Source organism: Ambystoma mexicanum, chromosome 7p (genome assembly GCF_040938575.1).
Source record: "Ambystoma mexicanum isolate Mex_15411 chromosome 7p, UKY_AmexF1_1, whole genome shotgun sequence".
NCBI lineage: Eukaryota > Metazoa > Chordata > Amphibia > Caudata > Ambystomatidae > Ambystoma > Ambystoma mexicanum.
Genome location: NC_090939.1, coordinates 162,761,453 through 162,787,784, shown reverse-complemented (window position 1 = coordinate 162,787,784; position 26,332 = coordinate 162,761,453). Strand labels below are relative to the sequence as shown.

The 26,332-nt window shown below is 44.4% G+C and overlaps 1 protein-coding gene across 1 annotated transcript in view; it reads left to right on the top strand.

Moving 5' to 3' along the window:
* LOC138525782 (putative gastrointestinal growth factor xP4) overlaps positions 1–26,332 on the top strand; it is a 51,131-nt gene that overhangs the window by 6,152 nt on the left and 18,647 nt on the right. Inside the window, exons 2-3 of the mRNA XM_069635990.1 lie at positions 11,715–11,864; positions 23,214–23,357. Of these exons, the coding sequence (XP_069492091.1) occupies positions 11,715–11,864; positions 23,214–23,357 (294 nt within the window). The remainder of the gene's footprint in view (positions 1–11,714; positions 11,865–23,213; positions 23,358–26,332) is intronic.

Here is a 26,332-nt window from a genome sequence, read left to right as displayed (position 1 = left end):
ACCACACCTTCCGAAACGAAAATCCCCACTGGCCCATTTCCATGGGCAGCATGCTGAAAACAGAAGTATGTGGCACGCGCGCTTCCCCAAGTACTGCGAGGGCCACAGCCCACTACAGCATAATTAGTCCTTCTTCCCTTTGCACTATGTTGTATGCAGCACATCCTCATTGGCTACTCTTTAATAGTCACATATACATCCACCAATCAGATTGAAAAGCTCTCGATGTAACCTTATCAGCTCTGTAAAACACTCCTCTGCATACACACCACACCTAGAAACGTTATTCCGCAATCCCTGCACAGTTCCATTTCAATGCCCACCATCCTCAAAAGCCCCAGATGAGGCTTTCGAGTTGTGTGCAGGCATGGGGGAATAAATTGCAACCAGGGTAGGAGATTGCGTCATGAGTGGTGGCTCTCAAAAGAGCATTTTTTGTGGGGGTTTTTAGGTGCTTCTAGAGAAACACCTTTATTTCCACTTTCAGGTTTCTTCTCCTCCTCATATTCATACAGTAAAGTTTTCAACGCCTCCTGCAGATGGGCAAATAAAAGAGCATCAGCAATGGTGGACAAAGAAATTCCATTTGGATGGAAAACATCTGCATTTTGATAATTAATGATGTCATTGTTGCAGAAGCACATCCCACAAGGGGGCACACAATGACATGCTTGTGTTGATGAGACCCCTTCCAGCATCTGACTGTGAACAACATACATGATGATAGTCCCATACTCTTCTTGGTGGTATGGCTGAGACATCACCTGGGCAGTGGCAAAAAGCCTCTTCACAGCATTCATCAACCTCTTCAGGTGATGGAACAAACGTTAACAACACATGCAACCGAAATGCATGCGGACAAACCTGGCCACTTGTCTGCAAAGTGCAATCATATTGCCAAAAGTGCAGACTTTGACAGCGCACCACAATGCGTCCACTCATTCCAAACCAAAATCGCAATCAAAGTGTCTTTCCTGGGCATACTTGTGGAGATCTAACACAAAGGCATCACCCAAAAGGAACTAAATGCGTTTCTCCATGTCGGTCCTCCTCACTACGCAGAGGAATGAAAAACAGTGTGACCAGCCCTTCCTGTGTACCACACCCTCAGGACCTCATTGGACATTCCATACAGTGCCATTTCCATTGGCCACCATGGTGAGAAGCGTTGATTGTGGTACGTGCGCTTCCCCAAGTACAGCGAGGCCCACACACCAGTAAAGCAGGAGCAGTCCTTCTTCCCTTTCTACTATTTTCTGTCCACCACTACCTCATTGGCTACAATTAAATAGTGACACACGCATCCACCAATCGCATATAAAAACATCATCATCTAACACTGTCAGTTCTGTTCAACAGTTCAAATGTACCGATACACAAGATTTTTGCATCCACATACATCCACATGGCCACCCAGGATATGCCACATGTAATACTGAAAGTACAGCGGAAGCCTCACAATTTTCATGCTAGTGAGGGGTGGGGGCAGAAAGAAATTTCAAACAGGGTAGGGGATTGGGTCTTCCGTCGTGGCTCTGAAAGGTTTTTTTTAACGTGATTTATGCAACCTTTTTTTGTTTTTTATGTTTACATGAGTTTCTGTTTGCTTCTCCTCACATTTTTACCAAGTTGTGGTCAACGCTTTTTGCACAGAGTAAAAGAAAATGGCATTGCCAATGACGGTCAAATAAATGCCATTTCTACAAAACCACTGCATATTTTGCAACCTCATAATCTCATAGTGGGTGGAGAACATCCCAGCAGTCCGCATACATTCACAAATGCATCTGTTTATAAAACACCTTCAGACCTCTGGCTGGGGACACATTACACTGGCATGGTCCCATACTCCTCTTGGTGTTATGCATGAGAAAATGACCTTAGCAGTAGGAGAAATCCTCATCACTTCATTCAGCAACTTCCACAGGTGACAGAGCAAACGTCCACATGACATGTAACCCAAATGTAGACTTCCCTAATGCACCACTACAACATCAACAGTAGTGACAGAGGCCACATCCCGTGGAAACTGCAATCATACTGACTGCCCCACAAAGTGTCCACTCCTTCCAACCCAAAATAACCAGCAACGCCTCTTTCCACACAACACCTGTGCAGATGTCGCACAAAGGTATCACCCACGATAAGCACTGTGTGTCTCTCCATGTCTACCAACCTCACGACACAGTATTGGGGAAAAATGGTACCGCCCCTCCTGGCAACCACACCCTGAACACCTGATTGGACAATCCCCACAGTTCCATTTCCATGGCCACCATGCTCAGAATGGCAAGATGTGACACGTGTGCTTTCCCAGCTACAGCGAGGGCCACGGCCAAGTAAAACACACACAGTACTTCTTCCCTTTCCACTGTCATTTTTCCCGCACTGCCTCATTGGGTACTGTAAAATTTCCACACACGCATGCACCAATGACATCCAAAACCTCTGCATTCAACAATGTCATTTCTGTACAGCACTCCATACTTACCATTACAAAGCACCGCCAGTAAAAACTTCTGCGAAGAAATCCACGATTTCAGCATCCACAAACATCCACAGCGGCAGCCAGCACAACTTTTGGCATGCACGCAACAGTCTAGGCATTGCCCACACCCAGCACAATATAATGCATCCATTTATGTGAACATGTTGCCAGATACCAGAATCCATAAACGTGACATAGCCAGCAACACTTCCATCCAACCCCCACACCATAACACAGCAATCCATGATAACATATCACAGTTACCACAATCCACAAACACCCCTACCAGCTTCCATTCACAAACTATTGTGTCACTGCCAACCTAACCACAACATCTTCACAACATTGGCCCTAATGCACCCAATCTGCACACAGCATTGTATCCAAGCACATACAAGCTCAACTTCAACCATGCCCTCTTTCACACTGACAGTATGCAAACACTGCACCCAGTGGCCACACTGCAGGACTTCTCCCTACACCATCTCCACCCATACACCAAAAAATGTAGCATATTCTAACAATGGGCACACCCATGGAACCAACAATACACACATTTCAGCTCACTTCTGGTACTCTATCACGTCCAAAATGTGCTCCACGACAATTCTTTACAGATCACCACCCTCTGACTGATGCACAGTCAAAACTGCATTGCTGCAGTGGTTTTGCTGAAGGCCTTCAGCCATGCACCCAATATTCTAGGCCTTGGACACACCCACCACAACGTAATGCAACCATGCATGCCAACACGTGACCTACTAATACAATCGACACACACACCACAGCCACCAGCATTCCTACCGAACCTGCCCATCGTAAAGCAGCAATACAGCAAAACATGCAACAGTTACCACAATCTACAAACGTAACACTGTCTCAGCCACCCCTACCCACTTTCATTCACATACTATGGTGTTCCTGGCAACCGAATCACAAAATCTTCGCCACAATGGCCCTCCTCTCAGCACTCTAGTAACTGCACAAAACCAATGCTTCATAAGCACTGCACGAGTGCTCACTCCATCAGGTGCAGGCATGGAGTAAACACTGTAGGATGTCCTAACAATGATGACACCCATGCAACCAACAATGTGTGCAATGGTCACATACCACACGCACACAAAGCAACAATGTCAAACCTACTTGCAACCAGGGCACATAGTAGTCGGCGCAAAGCCTCCCGCCATGCATAGAAAGGGCTACGGACTTACCACTCACAACACAACGTTGCACATGCTATGTTACAATAATTACGTCATGTGCAATGGACTCCCCTTCAGCAATTTACCTGCCACCACTCACCACGCAAAGAGGATGCTGCAAAGAGGTCGCTGCATGAGCTATCGTGCTGCAACGAAGGCTGCCTGCATTCACCACACACGGTAGTCACCTATCGACATACCCGCCAATTGGCACAATATGCATGAACACTGCAGCCACACCACCGTCTTCTTCCACCTCATTAGATATATCAGACGAACCACTTCCACTCCCACACCCTTTCCATCCCTTCTTCCCTCCAACACATGGCGTAAACTATGTTTTCAGACCCTTCTGGCGCTGCACTGTCCTCCGATACACCAAGGCGGTGATTGCAAAAAAATGTTGACGCACAGCATGCTTCCCTCCAGCCAACCACTGGCCGCGTGCAATCTTCGGCGACATCACGGCATACTGCAAGCCAATGAGACTTCTGTCTGCAGAGCGAACAGGGAAATGGGTCTGCGGAGCAGAGCCAGATATCACACATTTTTTGGGACGTACATTTCAGTTCTTTGCAACACAAGCACTGGTCAGATTTCCACCAAACACGCAAAAGCATGCTTTCAGAACCAAGCCCCCGCTCCTGCCACACATTTGGTTTAAATCCGTTCAGCCGTTTGCCCTGTAGGCATGTGCAAAGTTTTTGCCCATTCAGTCTATGGAAAAAAAAGTGGACCCCCCCTATAACTTTGCCCCCCATGTAAAAACCTCCCCAAACTTGGCAGAAAATTCAGAGTGGCCCATATACTTTTTATACAAAGTTTGGTGAGGATTCGTCCAGGGGACCGAAGTTATTATAAGCAGCCCAAAAAGAGGTCTTACTACTGGATGGGCAACTTAACCATAACTGCACGGCTGCTACCGCGGGCCCTGTAACATATATATATATATATATATATATATATATATATATATATATATATATATATATATATATATATATATATATATATATATCGAAAAGACCAAGAGGAAAGGGGAACCGCACTCTCCGCGGACAGAATAAAGGTGCCCAAGTAAACAAAAAATAGCGCAGCTCAAAACGTAGGAATTGTCATAAGTGTAATTTAATGGGTAATACAAAAGTAAGATAAAAACACAGCCTCAAAGGCAGCAGCAAAAACAGAGTCAGGACGCCTAGAGGCACGACCCGCACACAACGCATTTCACGCTCAAATGAGTGTGTGTGTGTGCTAAGATAGTTAAGGGATTGCATGGCTACATCTGCAATCCAGATAGTGGGCCTCATTACACGGTAGGCGTTAAGGGTTAACGGTCACCGGTAAGGGTACCGGTGACCAATGTTCCCTCTAAACTGTGCACATGTGCGCTTGCCCAGCTTCCTTCTGGATGCCGCTCAGAAGAATTTTAGCAGCGCACGCAGAAAATTCTCACCTATTCAAGAAGATTTAATAAGGCACAAGACACAGCAATTAACTGAAATGTTCTTTCTCTTAAAATAAGCAACTATTCTTGATATTCTGCTAATTTGCATTACACTACTATGCACCTAAAATCCCTAGCAGCAAAATACAACACAAGTAGTAAAAACTAATATGAAAAACTGGTTCCATGAACAGAAGAATCTAACCAAGATATGCCTGCACACATTAACTAAAAACATTCCCTCCCTACCCATGACTCCTAAACCTGACTCTACCACACTTTCACCTTATGCCTCTGACTTCTGCCCGAGAGTACAGTAAGATACTGCCGGACAACCTTGACTCTTCCTCTCTCGGCTCTGTGAAAGGTTTGCAGACGTGTACCTACATCCACTTGTTTTATGTTTGTAGTAACATGAATAACGTTCACGCGCCAGAATTTCTGTTACTCATTGTGCCTAACCAAAAGCATCACCCACACTATATAGTCTAACTTTAAGTTCATTGAACACAATTTAATTGAAATGCTGGAGTTACTAAAAAACATGCAACCTACTAATTGTCCTCGGGAAATGTTCCCCTCTAAATATATATTGAAGCATCGAGAATAGTTTGCACCGTTTCTTTGTCGGTTTGTCAGTTCTTCCTTTCATACCGGCTCCATTCCTCACTCGATAAAAAATGTGGTAGTTACCGCTCTGCAAAAAAAACCAGGATTGGACCCGTTGGATGCGGCTGATTTAAGACCCATCACAAATACTTTATTTTTCCTCAAGCTCATAGACAAGGCATCTACTACACAGCTGCAATCTTATGTACTTGATACTGGTAAATTGCACGCAAAGCAATCAGGCTTCTGGAGTTTCCATGGAACCGAGACAGCATTGTTGGATTTACAAACACACATGCTTGGTCAACTGGAACACAGCAAGTCAGGGCTGCTGATGCTGTTGGATCTATCGTCAGCCTTTGACTTGCTGGACCATAAAATCTTGCTTGCAAGGATGGCATCTGTTGGCGGACTCTCCAATAATGCCATCATTTGGCTTAGATCTTTTCTGGAGGGCCGCAAGTCACGTGTCCATTGGGGTGACTGTGCCTCCGAGCCACATACTATAACATGTGGAGTTCCCCAAGGGGCATGTCTCTCTCCCTTGCTGTTCAACATTTACATTCTCCCCTATGTGTTGAGCTGGAATCTCTGGGGATCTTTTTTCTGTAATTACACAGGTGATTTTCAGTTGGTATTGAATATAACTGGGAACCATGATGTTGATCAACAAACTCTAGCTGTAGCCTACTATGTCATAAAACAATGGATGTCAGCAAACTGGCTCTGCTTAAATGCTGCTAAAACCGAGTTGATGCTCTTCGGCTCTCAGCATGCTCAATCTAAATTAAGTCAAAAATATGACTATTTTACCATAAAAGGTATTCAAATTAAAATAGTGCAGCAAGTCAAGACCTTAGGCACTTATATGGAGGACAGTCTTGATAGTGAGGCACATGTCACAGCTAGCACTACCAACACCAACTACCACTTAAAGGTACTTAGACAAGTAGCCACGCTAATATTGGTGGTATAAAACTTGCAAGGGCCGTGAAACTACCATGGGTGGACTATTGTAACGCCTTACTGGGAGGGGCCAATAAAGCTGATATCCAACAGTTGCAGAAGATACAAAATGCAGCTGGGCGGATCATCTTTCAGATGAAAAGCTTTGAACCCACTAGTGCTGCCAGAAAAAACTCCACTGGCTCCCGGTGGCAGCTTGCATCCAATTCAAACTGCTCACTACATGCCACAAATGTATCTTTGGAAATGCTCCTCTACATTTGAAGGAGAAGATTAACATCTATCAACCTAAGAGATGCTTAAGATCCACTGAAGTGTTCCTGTTGGCATTGCCATGGATAAAAAGATCTTGTGGTTTAGGGCGGGCTTTCCATGTTCCTGGTGCTCAAGCTTGGAATGCCCTCCTACCACAGCTACGAAGGATAGAGGACCATCTTGCCTTCCGCAAACAGCTGAATACAATTCTGTTTTACTAGGATAATCACCGAGTCTCACGTATTACTTCTGTCTTTCGGCGCCTGGATGCCCGTGGGCTTTGGCGTGTTATAAGTCCAATTAACATAACATAACATAACATAACATAACTACAAGCTCAAATATCGGATACTGACTGTAAGTAAGCAGGCTACTTGGATGTGTAACCAAATCCCATACTTCCTCTTCTTTGTACATATGTCACGCAAGTGCTTTGAAGGGGCCCACTTGTAAGTTACCGCATTATGAAACTCAAATATTAATTTGCCCTCTAAAGAATTTGAAAAGACAAATGTGATGTTCAGCATCTCCTACTTTAGCATGACTAACATTACCCTATAAGTAGAGAGCAACATTGCAATATCATTTACTTAGCCTACAAGGTATAATGGGTATGGACTATGCCTGGGATTACTCGTCCATAGTATCATGGCACCGGATATTCAGAGTGGAGAATGCTTTTCACACAATCTGCATAATTTCCAAGTGTTCAGAGTTTCTTTGGGTATGGACCTTCACATTATATGGTAACTCGCTTCTATAGAAAAACAGTTTCACTGAGCACTTGTGTTAATCCCACACAATGATATAAAGGTGGGGTATGTTGCAAAAAATCTTGTATGCACTGCAAAAGAATTGTGTACATGCAGAGTCATGACATTCTTAAAATGCACATCATATGTTGAGGCATTTAAATATACCTTGCTTGCAAAGTATTTTGGGTCTGCAAATATCCCAGTGAGTGTTTACTGCTACAATCCTTCATTTTGTACAGTGCTCTATCAACTAGTATTGGAGGCAAGCACAAGGGCTGGGGAAGGTATGGGTGAAAGCATCACTCCTTGCAGGTGATGAACAAAGCAGCAAATTTCAAAGACCAGGTCAGACGTTTCGGCAGTACATTGAAGGAAATATGTTGGCTGTTTGCTAAAGGATAGGAAAGTCTAGTACCCATCCGGACAACGGCACCTTCTTTTTCTTTCTATGCTACACTGCTGAGGGCTTTTCAATACAACCATGAGTTCTGTGTGTGCAGTCTCCAGCATCTCCCTGCATCTTATTTAACTGATCACAAAGAATTACAGAGGATGGATCCATAGTTGTAGAAGAAGGCACTAAATCATTCGTATCTCTGATGTATTGATGCAATTAACTTAAAAGGAATATATGTGTGGTTTTCTTCAACAGGGCTCCATAATAAACCTCAGTAAGGGTCTTGTTTAATTTTATCTAGGCTGTGGTGCGGAAGGGTGGGCAAAACTATACACTTTATTATGTGCCATGTCATTTCACTCCCTATGTCAGGGGGACAAGCAGGGCTCTAATCAGATGTTGCTCCCTACTTGGAGTCAAATGATTTTTCAGGGAGTAAAAAAGAATTAGCTTTGCCAATAGGGATACTTTCTGCTTATTAAAAGATGTTCTTTCCCCATAAAATTCCATTTGAGATTGGGCATTAATATTATTAAAGTTACTTCCTTCCTATGCCACTGCTCTGCTGGTCACTAATTTGAAAAAATATCAGTGGAGCTTTGTGGGTTGAAGCAATGATATGTTCATTGTTTCTCATTTTTGTTAGGAACATTTCCCTTTTTTAGGGAGTAAAAATGCATGGTGCATATATTTCTTATTTCTAAGGATGGTCTTATCACAGTACGATGTCCTTTCCTCGCGGAATGTTTTTTCGCAGGGTTTTTTACTGCAATTTCTTTTCTAAAAACCCGATCAAATTTTTTTTTTTTTTTAAGTTTATTCAGGGAACACCTGAATTTTATCAAAGTTTCCATTGCAGTTGGTTAGTCCAAGTCTAAATTTCACAGAGACCTTCCTCCGGATCTACCGATACCTCTAGGGTGATCAGACAATTCCCACTTCTTCTTCATCCACTGGACAGGTTCCACTTCCTAAGAGGGCGTTGGTGCAGTTGTTACCGCATTGATCTGCCGGAATGTTATTTCAGTTAAGTTCACCATAGCCACCGTCCATCTGGTGGTTTCTCCGGCTATTAATCTGTTCCATAGGTCGTCTTCTTGTTTCATCCATGGATTCAATATCAGAGGTAAGAGGTAGGTAGATCTGATTTGTTTGGTATTAGGACAATCTATTACAAGTTGTTTCAGGGTTTCCGCCACCTCCGCCTTTTTACATAGACGGCATCCCTTTTTGCCTGTAGCTCCCCGGATGGTTAGGATTTCCTGTGTTAACAGTAGATTCAGTCTAGCTTTCATGAAAAGAATTATTTTTGCTTTTTTCCAGAAATTTAGCACAGTAATTTAGCGTTTTTTTCAATTTGTTAAACGTTGGAGGGAGATGAGTTAGGAGTTTGTTCTCTACTGCTTTCTCAATCGTATGTATCCAATCCATTCTTCCATTTTTGGTTTGATTCTAACCGGATTTTCTTTAAGCACTTAATCTGTGCGTGCTATTTCGGTTAGCTTCTCTTTTCGATTTTCAGCCCAACTGTTAAGGGCTTTACATTTGCCACTTTCCAGTTCATCCTTGATGATGTTATATGCTGGTAACGTGTCCGCCAGGATTATTTTTCTGTAGAATCTTATGGCACTTTGGTCGACCATAGATAAAAGAGACACTAGGCCCAGTTCTCTTCTAATGGCTGCCATGGATGTTCGATTTTTTTTAAAAATGGGGGGTTGGGCGGAACCCCCTCAAAAATAATTTGAACAAAATTTGATGGTATTTGCACAATTAAAAATCGCTGTAAAAAACCCTGCGAAAAACCATCCCATGATGAAATGACATGGAACCATTATCACTACCCATAGGAGAACGTAATGTGGATAGTAAGCAGAGGCACTTGAATTTTGGATCATCATATTTTAAGGTGCAGTTATTCCGATGCAATTATAATCCGTACACAAATTATTAAAAGCATGTTCTCCTGGCCCTTGGATTACTTTATTAAAGTGGCACTTGAACTCCTTTAGCATGTTTTTAACACGTTGCTTTTAATTGCCATTAATTCATCAGCAAATGTATTCTGTGTGAGTTTCTTGACAAGAGATATTTGAGGGCCACCACAAGGGTCATTGCTCGCAGCAGTAACAGGCTGACAAACCAGCCTATTCAAGGAGTGGGACCCACCTATCCCAACCCCCCACCAAGAGCCAATCTACCTAATGGTCAAGGAACAATAACGCACCAGCCTTGAAAATGATCCCTTGGGTCGAAACACGTGTCGGTTGACCACAAGATTATCGCATCAAGAATAAAATTCCCTTTTTTTGAAAAATCAGAATGCAAAGAAACATTTCTTTAAGAATAAATATTGTTTGTGCGTGATATGTGGGAACACAACTAAGAGATATTTGTATTTTTTAATACAAATTAGTGATTTTCCATTGGCATAAAACATACAGGGCCTCATTAAGTCTTGGGCGGTATCCTGGTGTAAATCTGCCAGAATATCGCCCAAACAAATTACTGTCACTGCCACTTGGTCCGGAGGAATTTCCACCAGATTACAACTGGTGGTGGCGGTGTAATTCCCCATTCATATTGAGTCCATATTGAGTCCGTTGGAATAAATGTGTCTTTTTGGCGGGATTACCGCACTGGAAATTCTGATGATTTCGGTATTGAGTTTGAGGGTTTACCACCAGGATTTTTCCTGGAGGAAAATCTTCCACTCCAGGCCCGAAATCGTAATTTGGCGTAGTGGTAAAGTTGGCGGCAATGGAGTTGCCGCCAACTTTACCACTTACCGCCAAACTCATAATGAGGCCGATATTTTTCTCTGCGCAGAAGTACATTTGCAAGGTACTGTGGCAGATACTGAAGTCTTGGACTGGTTATTGAGTTTTCTGTATAATCACATATGACACATTTTATTTTAGCCCATGTATTTGGAAAAAGATTTTTAAAGAATTGCAGTGGCTGGGTAGAGGAAATTCCTTTGCAAACTCTCTTCTGCGACGGTAGCTCACAAACTGGCTTACCTCATTAGTCAGTTGCGCACATGGAAAATAATGTGCGCACAACAGCCAACCGGTTCCGCACATAGAAAAAAATAATAAGAGGGAACATTGCTGGTGACCGTTAACCCTTACCGCCTTATTACGAGGTCCCTTTGCGGGTTGGTACTTTAACGCCTGCTTTTAGGAGGCGTTAAAAAACGAACCCGCAAAGGGACCAGGGTGCTAATTACGGTACCGCAATTTGCGGTACCGTAATTAGCACCTTCCCCATTCCCATTATGCCCTATGGGGCAAAAATGGGAATGGGGAAGGGCAATGGAGGAAGGGGGAATTACCGCCCGCCAACCTTGGAATAGGGCGGTAATTCCCCCTTCCTCCAAGGCGGTGCCGGTAATTTACCGGCATGGACCACCTTGGTTTACCGCCTTCCGTGTAATGAGGCCCAGTGTTTCTCTTAAGCATGACCCTCCAAAGAAAGATCTTGCATATAAGTGAAAAGCAAAAGTTTCACTTTCTTACATTAAAATGTCTCATTTGCCTATAATATCAAAGAGTGGAAAGGTTCTTATTATCGTCACTTTCTGTTACAGTGTTACATCATCAAGAATGCTCCGTGGCGGTAAAAGAGAGAAGAGAGTGCGGCTACCCGGGGATCAGCGCCAAGGAGTGCAAGAAGAGGAGCTGCTGCTTCGACGCAAGCGCCGCTGGGACCATTTGGTGCTTCCACTCCCGCAGGGCAGGTAAACTAGCTGCCATTACTGTCTCTCATACTTTCTCACCCCAGAGAAGGCATTATTAATCCATCAGAGAAGGCATTATTAATCCATCGCTGTCCACTTGTTCACCACAGAAAAGGCATTATCAATCCATCAATGGCCGCCTGCCTAGGATGAAAGAGTATGTGGGGTAATGAGATGTTAAAAGTTTCTGAGATTGTTTTCTTAACAAACCCCCCACCCCTCGATATGTGACTGTTGTTGCGATTACCTACTTGGAAAAAAAGAAATGAATATTTGTTGATCAAAAATCCCTCTGTTCTTCTACAAATATATTGACACTAATTCTAGGAATGTTTGCCATTAAACATTGTTGCAATAAATAATTATTGATCCGGCCGGATCAGGTTTTATTGCTTTTAGTACCCCTGGTTTTCAATCTGAAAACCCAGGGTGCTGGCAGCAATGTATTTTGTCCGAAGGAACGGGATCGCTTGCTGCGTCATGGTCATTCAAACAAAATGCTTACAAGATGGCTGCCATGGAGATGGAAGGCGGGAGCCCCTCTTCCATTTCAATGGCAGCCTAGGAAGTGGCGGTGATGGTGATACCACTGCCAGAGAAATAAGGTAAGTGGGGTGGGGAGGGGTGATGGCGAAGGGACGGTGGGAGAGGGAGAGATTAGGAAGGAGCGGGTGGTAAGGGGAAATGGCAGGGCAGGTGCGAGCAGCCTCCACGTTTCTCAGAAAGCGGGCATGGATCGTGGGATTCAGCCCGTGAGCTGAGCAACCCGATTGGCTGTGACACACACCCCGGATGCTAATACTTATTCTTAGAGGGTGTTCAATAAGTGATGAGTCTTGAGAGCCTGAGGGATACTGATTTCTTCAAGCTCATTTAGTAAGTGGTGTATGCACATAGGTTCTGGGAAGTATTCCTTATCAAATGTCCATGGGAGAGCCAGCTTGTCAGAGCTTTCCAAAGCCAGATCAGAAAGAGAAGAAGTCCACTACTGCACACAGCCCTCTAATGTAGCCCGTCTTTCAATGGTGGATGTGGAGACTAATCTGAGGAAAGCAACGGGTCGCAACAGATGTGGAAATGTTGCGTCAGCAAACCTCCCTTCCACCGATGATTGGCCAGTTCTCTTCCTGCCCACTTGATATGATATGATATGATGTGGCATTACCAAATGGGGTTGTGCATTTGCTAATTCTTATGTGGAGGAACGCGCCACTTTAACTATTACCCTGTCTGTCGAGGCGTCAGTCAGACAAAAGCAGAACCCCTCCTCCCGAAGGAAGAAAAAGTGGGGGCAGCACAGGCCCCTGCTGCTTACACCCAATGGCCACCTCGGCAGCAGGCAGCTGAAATAGGCGAAGATTGACCGGGGAAGTACTACAAGGAATGGCAAATAGGGCATTAACAGCAGATTACAGGACCATGAGAGGAGAACACCAGTCACAACAAAGGGGGTGCTGGAAACTTGAACATATCAAGGGTGTGGGCTGGGGAGAATTTGTTGGTAGAAAGGAGATGGGAATGCCGGTAAGGGAATGCTGTGAGGGTTACCCTCGAACGATAAGGTAGGAAGTAATAGAACGTAACTGTGAGATCATGATGTCTCCCCCTTAGACAGCAAACCCAAATGATGCTGGAGCAGCTGTACGTGGGATGTGAGCCTTCCTTTTGCTGTTGTCTTTTGCAAAGTTACTTGCATTGCTGTACACATTCACTGAGCACACATGTGCTGCCCTGGGTTAGACAGATGTAATGGAAGGTCGCAGGATAGAAGGAAGACCATCCAGCAAGGTCTGTAGTGCTGGGCTGCTGTTGATGAGATGCGTGGGCTTGACTTTGGGTGGGTTCAAATAATAGGGCTGTGCCCGACACATTGGTGGTCTCAAGGAGTAAGAATGTGGAACCCTTCCAACAGCAGCTGCCAATCACAACCTTCTAAAAAGCAGCAGACTGACTGCAACCTTTGAAAGGGCACTCATGTGTGCTCAGTGAGGAAGCACCTGTATGTAGAAACCACAACATGAACAGCTGGAGGTTCGGTGAGATGTGTGACCACACACGAGCGTGAGTAGCAACATCTACCTTTAGATCCTGCCGACAGATACCAGACCCATGAGACCTCAGCAGGAACAGGGTGTATAAGGCAGAGTAGTGTGAATGCGTGTTAGAGTTGCTGAACAGGGTTGGAATGGGGTTGAGGGGGAAGTCCGCTGTGCAAGTTTAGAGTGTGGATGGCATGGAGGTTGGATCTGGAATGCTGGGGGTTGTTGGAAGTAGATGACTCAGTCAACTGTTGCTGAGGAGGAGATGGGTGGCATTGGTAGTGTTGGGGAAGTCATTCTATTTTCATTGTCATCCTCCAATAAACATGTTTCCATCTGCATCATGGAGTTTTACTATTAACATTCTTCAGGTTTAACACCCATACTATAAAAGAGAGAATTGTAGAGATAAAAATGCCCTTCCTTCTAAATAGAAACCTTGACTCTATGACAGGGCAACTATTTAGTCTAGAGAAAATGGTTTCAGCAAATCACAGAGTAGGTGGACAGCACAGAAGGGGCGCCTGATGCCGCGCAGTAGCCTGCACCAGAACTTGCGAGGGATCAGTAACAGAATATCTGAGGGCTGACCCAAACTTCACCCACCTACCTGTGGCTGCAGTGAGAAGCAACAGGCTTAGTGGCATAGCCGCCATACCCAGGAGAGAGCTGCAGTAGCAAAGAAGGAGACGCTGACCCTGTATCCAACCATTATAGGGGAAGGTAAAGGGGATGATTGGATGATTGGCCCCCAAGTTATCAAAGCAATGTCATTTTAGGGGGAAACAAAGCAACACGTGGCATAGCTTCTGAGACACCGGCCTCACCTTGGCATATCTTGTAGTGTCACTAACAATGTGCTCCATTTCATACTCACTACCCTTCTTAGCACAAGCTGATCTATGGATGTAATTGAATGTAGACCGCTACCTTTGAGTACCGTGGCATTGTGGTTGGAGCTCTGGACTCAGGCAGGCAGCCAGGTTTAGGATTACGAGTTTGGCATCACATATCACTTGGACATGTTATGGTGTGATTTCCCAATATCTGCTCTCTAGGTTGTGGTTTCGGCCTCGGAAAGGGACTGTCAGAAAGTTAATGGGTTCATTGGGACATTAAGCTGCTTTTGGTACAACTTCTTAGCCATGATGTATTTGTATGAAAGCAGATTGCAAAGCTAGTGTCTTAAAGAGGTTAACCTAATGATACACCTGCCTTTGATTAAGCTCAGACTTAGGGACCTATCTTTGCTGAAATTAAATGTTCAGAAAAATGATTTCAATGTATTGGAAATATACACTTCCCTACACTTTAAATCTATTGATGCTGACTTCTGTAAATAATACCGTGCACAGGTGGGTGGTTAGCCAGTGATATGCTGCCGGCTACCTACAGTAAATGGTAGGAGAATGTGACTGCTTTGTGTTTCTTTCGTAAAAAATAAAAAAAAGACATAGGCCCTCATTACGACCCTGGCGGAGTGGGTTTACGCCAGCGTTATTCGCGGCGGACCCGTCCGCCCTACTACGAGTTCCCGTAGCGCCATGGAACGTTTTCCGCCTGGTTTTTCCGGGCGGAGAAATCCATGGCGCTACGGGACCTTGATGTTAATTACGCCACCGTATTTTGCGGTGGCGCAATTAACGCCTTCCCCACTCCCATTATACCCTATGGGGCAAAAATGGGAATGGGGAAGGGTAAAATGGGGAATGGGGATTTACCGCCCCGCCAAGGTCGGCATGGGGCGGAAAATCCGCCAACCTCCATGGCGCTATCGGCAGCTTTCCGCCGTGCTCCGCGGTGCATTTAGCACCGCGATTTCCGCCAGGGTCGTAATGAGGGCCATAGACAACTAGAAACATATTATTATGTTTTTATGCAAATAATGTGTGCAAAACTGTAAATATGCATAAATGTTAAAAATTTGTGAAGAGTCGAAACGGGGTCAGATTATAGAAATGCCCAAAATGTTGGCTTTGCCAATACTTGTTTCATTTTCAGACAACTTAAATGGTAGCAGATCACACATCAGCAGTATTTTCTGACTTGCATAATTTCTGTCAATATTTTGGTGTTGTCAGCAATATCGCTACTTTTTACACATGGGATTTTCGCATGTATTCTCGTCTTACTTTTCACCCAACTAAAGTTCATAAGCACGATTGACCGCTATGTTTTAATACCACCAGCTTTGGGCCTTTCTGCGGCACTCTAATGGAGGGCGCAGGTACTGGGGACTTGGCAGTAATGAGCAATATTTATTACACCTTCTGACTAACAGCATAACTTGCCACAGCAGCATTGCTGTTAATTTGACACCTCTCTGCTATAACCTGTATGATATTATATGATATGGCATTTATAACGCGCCTATACACAAGTGTTTCAAGGCGCAAAGTGATAGTGGGAGTAACTTGGAGTTGGAAGCAATTAGCATTAAACAAACCTTTATCATCATTTACTCAACCCTCAGAATAAGGACATCTCTTCTAGGGGTAGGATAGTATTTGATGAAAAAAAACATGCTAAGACAACAGTCTGTGACACCCTGTCACCCATTTGTGAGTGATATGGATTTGGGAGTAATTTACTGCACCATTGCAAAACACACTGTTGCATCAATGACACCCAATGAATAAGGACATCGCTTGTTAAGGGTACATTGTATGAAAAATAGTATCCAATGACAATAAGCTGCGCTTGTATCATATATGAAACGTGATAGGCAAATCTGGTGTTCTACCACTGTACAATGAAAATACATATTTTCATAGCAAAGACTCACATGGAGAAATTCCTTTTCACCTTTCCTTCTTGACACTAAAACAAATAATAGTTCAATATTATTTTGCAGCCTGAAGCCCCCTCCCCCAACATGCTTGCGCTCGCAGCCCTTTTAAAACGCGCTCCTGCAGTGTATCTGACTGCATTCTCTCTTTCATCCACAGCTAGGGGTAGCTATTAATACCCCCCTCATTTTATTTATTTATATTTATAGAGCGCTCTACAGCCCTCGGGCATCGAGGCGCTGTGACGACATGGATGAAGGCATGATTCAGGGTTACAAGAATGCGGCCCCACAAGGGTACTTAGTGCAAAGTGATCGATTACATAGTGATCACATACATTAAAAATTACAAGGAAGCATACAATGTGTGCAGCCGCTTATGGTTGTGCCAGAAGACCAGTCATACAAAGAGCCTAGTCTTAGAGAGTTCCACTTTGTAGTGTGGTACCGCTCTTTGCAGCTCCTCCTCCATCTCCTTACCTGCATTCTGTAATCCGCTGCTGCTTCTACTGTCAAAATAGGACCGACTTCTTGGCTCCTGCTTATATCTGTTTCCTGCTGAACTATTTCCGGGTTACTTTGGGAATTTGAGCACGTTCCCTAGGGCGTCCAGAACAAGGGGCAGACAGAGCTAAGGGCTCCTGCAGTTATCTTTTTCTGCTTTATTCTATGTCCCCTGTTAACCTCTGTCTGCCACTGTGTCAAAAACATGACAAAAATCAAGCACACAAACCACATTCAAATCAAACTCCAACACAGCACTCCTCTTAAACAACTAATCATGTACACTCAACTGACACGTCGCACCTGCTCACAAGCATGAAATCAACTGGCTTATTAGCACACACTCCCGAGGCATACTCTTTCTAACAGAAATATGACTCAAATCCCACCCAGCTCCTATTATCTATGACATCCTTCTACCATGCTATCTCATCCACCACAGAGAAAGCCCACACAAACAAGGAGGTGGCATCGCCGAGATTTACAAAGGGTCCATCACACTTAGCAACCACCCACACACACACCCATACATTTCATTTGAAGTGCTCCCTCTGACTTGCTCGCCTCCATTACATCCACACCCCTACCCTTATACACCTCGTTTAGCCCCTGCAAAACACAATCCCAACTTCCACACTGACTGCACTGACTTTGCAGCTAACAACCACAGCTCCCCCGGCACCAATATCAACCTTGGTGATTTCAACTCTGTTAGATCCCCTCCAAACAATAACCCCTCACTAAAGATTATCATCATTCCACTCATCCTCTATGACCTCACAAAACTTGTCATCTACGCACACACACTCAGCTGGCAACACCCATGGCCTTTTAATTTCAAGCAAAATAATTTATCTGCGGAAAATTAAAATGGGTGTCACGGTCTGACCATTTAGCAATCACATTCAAGCTCTCTTCACCACACAAGATTACCCAACCCTATTGCCCCAGCCAGACAAACCAAACACATTACAGACACAGGGGGTCATTACGAGGTAGGAGGTAACCATGCCGTTATTAGCGGCATGGCTACCCCCTTACCGGGCCGGGTCCGGGTTCCTTCAATGAGGAATTAGCGGGCCATTCCGACCTTGGAGGGCCTGGTAATTCCTCATTCAAGGAACCCATCCCTATCCCATTTGAGTCCCCATAGGGCTCAATGCGAATGGGGAGGATGCTAACAACGGGCCCATTAATAATGGGCCGGTTGTCAGCATCTTGGTCTGCTCGCGGGACCCGCTAAGGACACCTGGTTTTAGCAGGCGTCCTTAGCGAGTTCCGGCAAGCAGACTCGTAATAGGCCGCTAAGGGGATGACGGCTCCGGCACCGTTGTTAGCATCTTGTTAGCATCTTTGTCTGCTTGGGGGACCACGCTAAGGACGGCTCGTTTTACCAGACGTCCTTAGCGGGTTCCCGTGAGCAGACTCGTAATAGGGCTGTAAGGGGTTGACGGCTCTGGCACCTTTACCGGCGCCGTTAACCCCTTACCGCCTGGGTCAGAATGACCCCCACAGTCTTCTTTGCACTGCTCATACTACCCCCACTGTTCCCCATGCAAACATCCCTCCATTCCCCTCAACAATTACAGCACCATCATCACACTGGCCCTCGATAAAATTGCACCCCTCAAATCACAAAAATCCTGAAAACTGCCACCATGAATCATGGTTCAACAGTTCCCTCTGCTCTATCAAGTATGAATACAAATCCAGTGTCCCACCACCAGGACACCATTCAAACACTGCTGCATCAAATACAAAACAGCCATATTCCATGCCAAACCCACACACTAACTCCAAGAACTCCACTCTCCGCCCTCTGCAACTTATCCAGAACAGAACTGCGAGACTTGTCCTTGGCCTCAAGCCCAGGGACCGTATCTCTCCAGGACTGAAATCTCTTCACTGGCTCCCAGTGGCTGCGAGGATTAAGTTCAAAACCCTCTGCATTGTCCACAAGGCCTTCTGGGGCCTGGGGCCTAAATACCTTCAACTCTCTCTTCCTAAATATCTGCCTTCACGAGCCCTTCGCTCGTCCGTCTCCAACTCCCTCATGGTCAGCCGCTTCTCGAAGCAACGAGCTGGGGGTAGATCTCTCTCCGCAGCAGGGGCCTCCCTCTGGAACAGCCTTCCTGCCTCCCTGAAACTTGAGGAGAACCATCTCCGGTTCCGGAAGCACCTCAAAACCTTCCTCTTCGCTTCTGCCTTCTCTCTCCCTCTCCCTTGCTAAACCTGCTAAACTCCCCACTGAAGTCTGCACTAAACCTGCATCTGGGCCACTCTGTGACCTCGGTCCAGGGCCCAGCCACTCTCCACTTGCACTGCCTCCCTGGCTCCTCCTGCACTGTGGGACTGTCACTGCATCCCTACAGCCCCCTTCCCAGCACTTGCTCTGCACTTACCTCGCACTTGCCACCAGCTGGCCCTTTTATTTATTATTTATTATTTATTATTTTATTACGCTACTTACCTTGTACTGCACTTTCCCCCCCCCCACCTCCTCCCCCTGCACTTTCTCCTTTTCCCCTTACCTCTGCACTTGCACGATCTGAATGACACCTGGCCTAGTAGGATCGTTTGTCTGTCTTCCCTTTGTTTCCCTCCCTCCCTGCCTCGTCGCGCCTTGAAACACTTGTGTATAGGCGCGTTACAAATACCATATCATATCATATCATATCATACCACCAATCGGACACATACACTTTTCGACATCATCAAGTTCTTCTCCAAATCATCATCCACACTTTCCACAGCCGCATCCACTTCAGTATGCAACTCCCACATGGACTACTTGAACTCTAAAATACACATCAGACAAGTCCTCGCCTCTGTTCTCTCACATCCACCCCCCACATGCCGCCACAGGGGACACCTATTACCCCATCGACAGAGACACACCCATGACCCTTACTACCAAAGAAAGGCTGAACACTAACTTAAAAATGCAGATACTGTCTCTCAAATGGTGCTATCCCCTCTCCACTCAAAACTGGAGAAATCTTCCCCTTCCTTAAAAAAAGCGTCTCTTGACCCCACACTCCTCAAAAACTACCACACCATCCTATCCTGCAATAAATCGTCAGAATCATGGACACTTCATCACAACCCAACTCCCACAACACATCACCAGAAACAACCTCCTCAACCCCTCCCAATCTGGCCTTGAACGTGTACACAGCACATATACTTCTACACTTCACTTCCACAATATCACAGCCATGGGGCACACATCTCTACTCCTACTCCTCGTCCTCTCAGCAGCCTTGTACACCATCAACCACACCATTCTGATTCCACTGACCATCCTTTCCCACAGGATGAAACTCTCAGGCACCATCCTCGACTGGTTCATCTCCTTTCTCAATGACAGAAAACACGTTGTCTTCATGCCCCCTCATCAATCTCACCCCTGTCAAGAATGGGGTCTGGCAAGGATCCTCCTCGTCTCCACTCTCTCTTCTTCAACCTATATATAGAATTCCTTGGGCAGACCCTTAGCAAACACAATGTCCGTAATACACAGGTGACACACAAATATACTTCCACTGCTCATCTCCTTCACAACTCCACATACTCGAAACCTGTCTCTCCACCATCTCCACCATCACCACCGGGATGGCCACCCACTTCCTCAAGCTCAATCCTCCCAAAACGAAAAGCCTTCTGATCTGACCCAGGCACAAATCCAACCTCACCCCCTGGGTCAAAGAACTCACAACAGACAACCCTCATCACACCTGTCAAATCCCTTGGCTTCACTATATACCCCATCATACACCACATAGCTGCTGTCCCCAAAACATGCAATCTACAACTGCACCTCCTACACAAGAGAAGACACATCCTTCCCATTTACAACTTCTGCACCGCAGTCCAAGCACTGGTTCTGTCCAATCTGGCATATGGTAACGCCTCCTCACTTGACTCCCCCAGCACTACCCTGGCCCCCTGCAAGCCATACAAAACGCAGCAGCAAGGCTCACATTCTCCACCTTCCCAAACATTTACACATAACCACAGCTCTTTCCCAGCTCCACTAGCTTCCTTTACCCAAGAGAATTGTGCTTATATTACTCTCCTGTGCTACCGCTTGTCTATCCCAATCTACCACCCAAATATATAGCCCTTGTAAAGGGCAACAAGGCCCTCTGAGTAGGGCCATCGCTGAACAAAAATTCTATTTAAATGCATAAATAGGCAAATAAATAAATAAATAAATAGATAGAAGAAAGAATGACTTTGGTTCAAGAACTGAGATAAAACGTGCACCCCTGTACACTCAAGTGCACAAGATGTACTTTTAATTCCATACGTTTTCGCTTATTCCCTTAAGATTTTACATAGGGAAGGTTTTACTAACAATTGTATATAGTTTAGAGTTTTATTCACCTGATTGGGTAACATTACATACTGTAGAAGTCAGCTTCTGGAAAAGAAAAAAAAACATTAGGCTTGCCTTTATCTGTGCCTTTTGTCTTAATCCGGCACAAATTGTGCTTACAATCTTTGGGATCGTAAATTTGCTGGCTAAACCAGAAACTTTTCAGGAAAATCTTGGATCCTCCACTGGGTTCTCAGTTCTCTGAGTGACATGTTCTTATGAGAACACTATGATGTGCAACTCTCAACTAATTCACTAATGAGTGTGACACCGTGCTTGCTAATGTAAATCGTGTGACACTGTGCTTGCTAATGTAAATCTGGACAGAAATCTCCTAATTGACAATACTGATGCTCGTAAAAATGGGATTATTCGATTGGTGCAAGGATAATGCAGCAATTTTGAGCTATAAACTATATTTGGAATTTTGGAAAGATTCATAAGTTCTATGATTTTTTGTCTAAATATATCATGACATTTCTGAACCCAAGGTTTCGCTTTTATATGGGTTTTAAATTGAATGTACTCAGCACTCTACAGATATGGAGTCTGATTCGAAATATCCTTAAAGTCGAAAGGCATTGAAGATTGTGTAAGCTTCAGTCTGCAAAAGACACCTTAAATATCTCCTAATTAATTGTGCGTCTACTTATGAATTACATGCTTCTTTATTTGGGCGATTTTTCGATTCTGAGGTGTCTTTGGGGAAGGTGTTTGGCTATAATTTTAAACGTAAACCAAACTTCATGAATTATAGCATTTATTTGCTTTTTGATTGTTGTTCGTTCTGTTTCAGGTGAAAATGTATATAATTCAACAATTGCTCTGCTTTGGCATTTCCTACATGTACTTCGATATGACAATATTTGAATAGCTCATTTGATGTTAATGAATTGTTTAGTTTTCTTTCCTTCTTTTTGTGTATTAAGGGTAATGGATAACATTGATATCTGTATCATTTTAAAAAGTTGTCTAAAGTTTTAATAAACTAAGATTCTGACATAAATTAAAAATAAATAAATATGGCTCCCAGTTTTCTGTTTTTACTGATTTTTACATATAAATAGAGACAACAAATACTCTATTTTACTTGTAAAAACATAAAAAAAGCAGAATGATTGAGTCTTGATTAGCTCGTCAGGTTGGCAGTTATTCCTTGCAGGCCAATGGAGAAGCTAAACACATTATTTGTTGCTCTTTGAAAATGTTTAAAGGGCACAACCACATGAGGAGCAGCTCCTTGTTTTTAAGGTGACAATGGATCTTGGCTTGATGTCCAAAAACACAGCTTTCAATAACAGGCATCAAAGGGCAACATTTTTTATTTGAATATATGCAGAAAAACGCTAGTTGCAATTTTTTTTAACAGAGCAAATATAAATGTGTATAAATAAAGATAAAATGACAAAAGGAAATATATAGCTAAATACAGGTGGAAATGTTGAAAAATTAGATACCATACAAAGGAGCCTTATTCCCAATCAAACACATTCAGCAGGCTCATAATGCTGGCTGCTTCTGAATGTATTTTTGTTTTCCAGAGTGGTAAACTTGCTCTAAACTCTTTCCAGGGAAATGCTGCCTATGTGAATACTTTGCTTGCTCAATGCTTGGGGAATTTGCTTTGTTTTAAACAGATACTGAACAGTGCTCACTGAGCCTCAAGCAGAGGACAGATTGTGGCTACAGTGGCATCAGTGCTGAAGAGTGCAACAGAAGAGGGTGCTGCTTCGACTCCAGCAGTCCTGGAGGGAACTGGTGCTACTATTCCCGCATGCAAGGTAGGGGAGCACATGCCCAGGTGGTTATTTCAGCATTTTTAGTTTTGGCTATAAGGTGGTGCTTCACCACCACCTATAGGCCGAAACTGTTGCAATAGAGTACAGCTAGGGGAAGATGGCATGTGAGGGGGGAAACAATGTTTATAGGTGTTGTTTAGCTATTTACCTTTGACTACCTATTGCCATGCTAATCCATATGGCCATTCCCAGCCATTTCCTTCCCCTCTTCGCCCAAAACACACGCTCCTGGGATCTCTTTGAGCTACCTTTTTTTTATTAAGCCTTACCATCAAGAATTGTGCTTGAAGTGCCTGACAGCATTTTTCAAAGCAGTCTTCTGAGAGTTAATGACTTAGTTGAAGCTGTAATGGTGTTACTCATGTAATAAACATGTCTTCACCAGGTCTGCCCCCTGTCACTGGATTTATAAGCACTATGTGTGTCATTCACTGACGTCCTGTTAAAAACAAGTATAGGCAAAGCCATCCGTTTTGGATTATGTATATGCATTATTTTGGGATTTGCCATCACTGCTATTATATATCCAGGTGCTTGCACCATTTTCTAGCAGTTACCATGTATGACCAGTTAGCACCATCACGGCAGGGCCTGCCAAATGCCTTTCCAATGTCTACACAAAAGCTACAACTATTGGCATTGGCAATGATTGTTTTCATTGTTTCCAGTACATGGTCATTTGTGCCATGTTACCATAATAATAGTAGTAAAAGTGACACAATTTGATACTTTGACCGGTCAATGACATCACAGGAAGTGGCATCATATGATTGAACACGATGGCAGGCCTATGCTCTTTTTCATGCGACATTCAAGATGGCGACATCTGGCCCCCAAGGCTGTTTTGTAAGGCATTAGGTATTCACAGAAAATACTCTCAGGGCCTGAATTACAGATGCTTTTTTTCAATGGCGCAATGCCATAGGAAAACGCTCTGTGAATCAGGCCCCTGGTCTGCATAAAAAATTGCTGTGTATGACCTGCGTGACATTCTTTACCCTAATAAAAGTGACATTGCCTCTTAGCTTAACAGCACAGGTGAATAGACATTGTAAATGTAATTGTTTTCGGCTGTCTGTTACACTTGACTCCCCCCCCCCCTTTGTCTCCTCATTCTTAAAAAGCTGCTGAACAGCGATTTCATCAGGAAAGAGGTCACCTGACTGAAATAATCCTATCCACCTTCCTGCCAAATCTCCAGTGCCCTGCAGTGCTGCCCACACTTCAGGGCCTGACTTTTTATCTTGAACAGGTTCCTACATGGGTATCATGAAAGGGGAGAGGGGGAACGCAAGATACACTGTTCCAGAATTCCCCAAAAATCAGTGGTGTCTGCCCCCCGGTAGGCGGGCGCCACATTTCAGCCACATGGACTGCTCAACAGAACCAAGTAGCATGCCTGCAAAGAAAATACAATGCATTCTCAGCACACATTGAAGGGGGCCTTAATAAGGAAAGGGTCAGCCAATTTGGAGACAATGCATCTCCATAATGTTCTGGTCAGAGAAGATCTAGGTGCGGAAAAAGGACAGCTGTAACTCTGTTAGCACTAGCTTACTGCTGCATTACCGCACCACCGTACTACAAATTTAGTGGTATGGTGGAGAATTTTCCTCCATCAAAATGCTGGAGGTAAGGGCCCCATTATGAGTGTGGCAGTGCAGGAAAAAGCATTACAGCACTGCCGTACTACAACTTTGGTGCTGAGGTAGAGGACCTTCATGCAGCATAATGCTGGAGGTAAGGGCCACTGTATTACTGCTGCATTACCTCACCGCCAAACTACAACATTGGTGGTAAGGGGGTAGGATTTTCCTGCAGTATAATGCTGGAGGTAAGGGACACTGCATTACCGCCTGGTATACCACAACTTTGGTGGTAAGGGGGAGGGCTTTCCTCCAGCATAATGCTGGAGGTAAGGGCCAATGCATTACTGCCCCGTTATACCACAACTTTGGTGGTAAGGGGGAGGGTTTTCAGCATAATGCTGGAGGTAAGGGCCACTGCATTACCGCCTGTTATACCACAACTTTGGTGGTAAGGGGGAGGGCTTTCCTCCAGCATAATGCTGGAGGTAAGGGCCACTGCATTACCACCCTGTTATACCACAACTTTGGTGGTGAGGTGGGGGATTTTCTTCCAGCACAATGCTGGAGGTAAGTCCTCCACCTTACTGCCCAAAAATTAAAAAACAGCTGATTTACTGCCAGCAGAATTACCCGCAGCGGTAATTCAGCCAAACTCCCTATGGAGTCTAATGGACTCCAAAAGATGGGGACTTCACCCCCGACCACCACTTGTAATTTTGGTAACTTCGTTTGGCAGCATTTACCACAAAATACCGCCAAACCTGTAATGAAGCCGATAATATCTAAAAGGGAAGAAGAGCGCGTGGTTCCCAACGCAAACTGCAACTACCGCACTCTGTGCGTGCACATGTATTTCTTTTTGAATCATCCCAATGTATTTACCAAAGCGAAAAGCTGAATTAATCAGGCAAATTCACAAATGAACACATTTGCGCAGGCAAAGTGCTACAGGCAGAATTTGTGATTGCATCCTCATAGAAATTGCATGTGGATGGCGATTCACACAGAATCACGCCGACATCATGCACAATGCACGCCCACTACATGTGTGTGCGCAAGTGGGCCTGATTCATAAAAAAACAAATCACGGGGGGAAACTCTACTAGAAAAATGTAAGACGGAAAGTTAAAAGAGGAAAGGCATATTTTATCAATATTTCTGTGAAGTTTGGGAGAAACGAACCACTTTCAGGGAAAACATTTTTAAAAACGGGTGCCTTTGTTCCCAATCTGAGTTACTGCAGGAAGGAACCAGAGCACATTCCTACGAGAGCCAATGCGTGTCATTTCTTATCGAATCCGCATCCCCGCGTGCCTTTGCAGGTGTGTGCGTGTTGGTGTGTGATGAGTGTCTGTCAATTGCATTCAC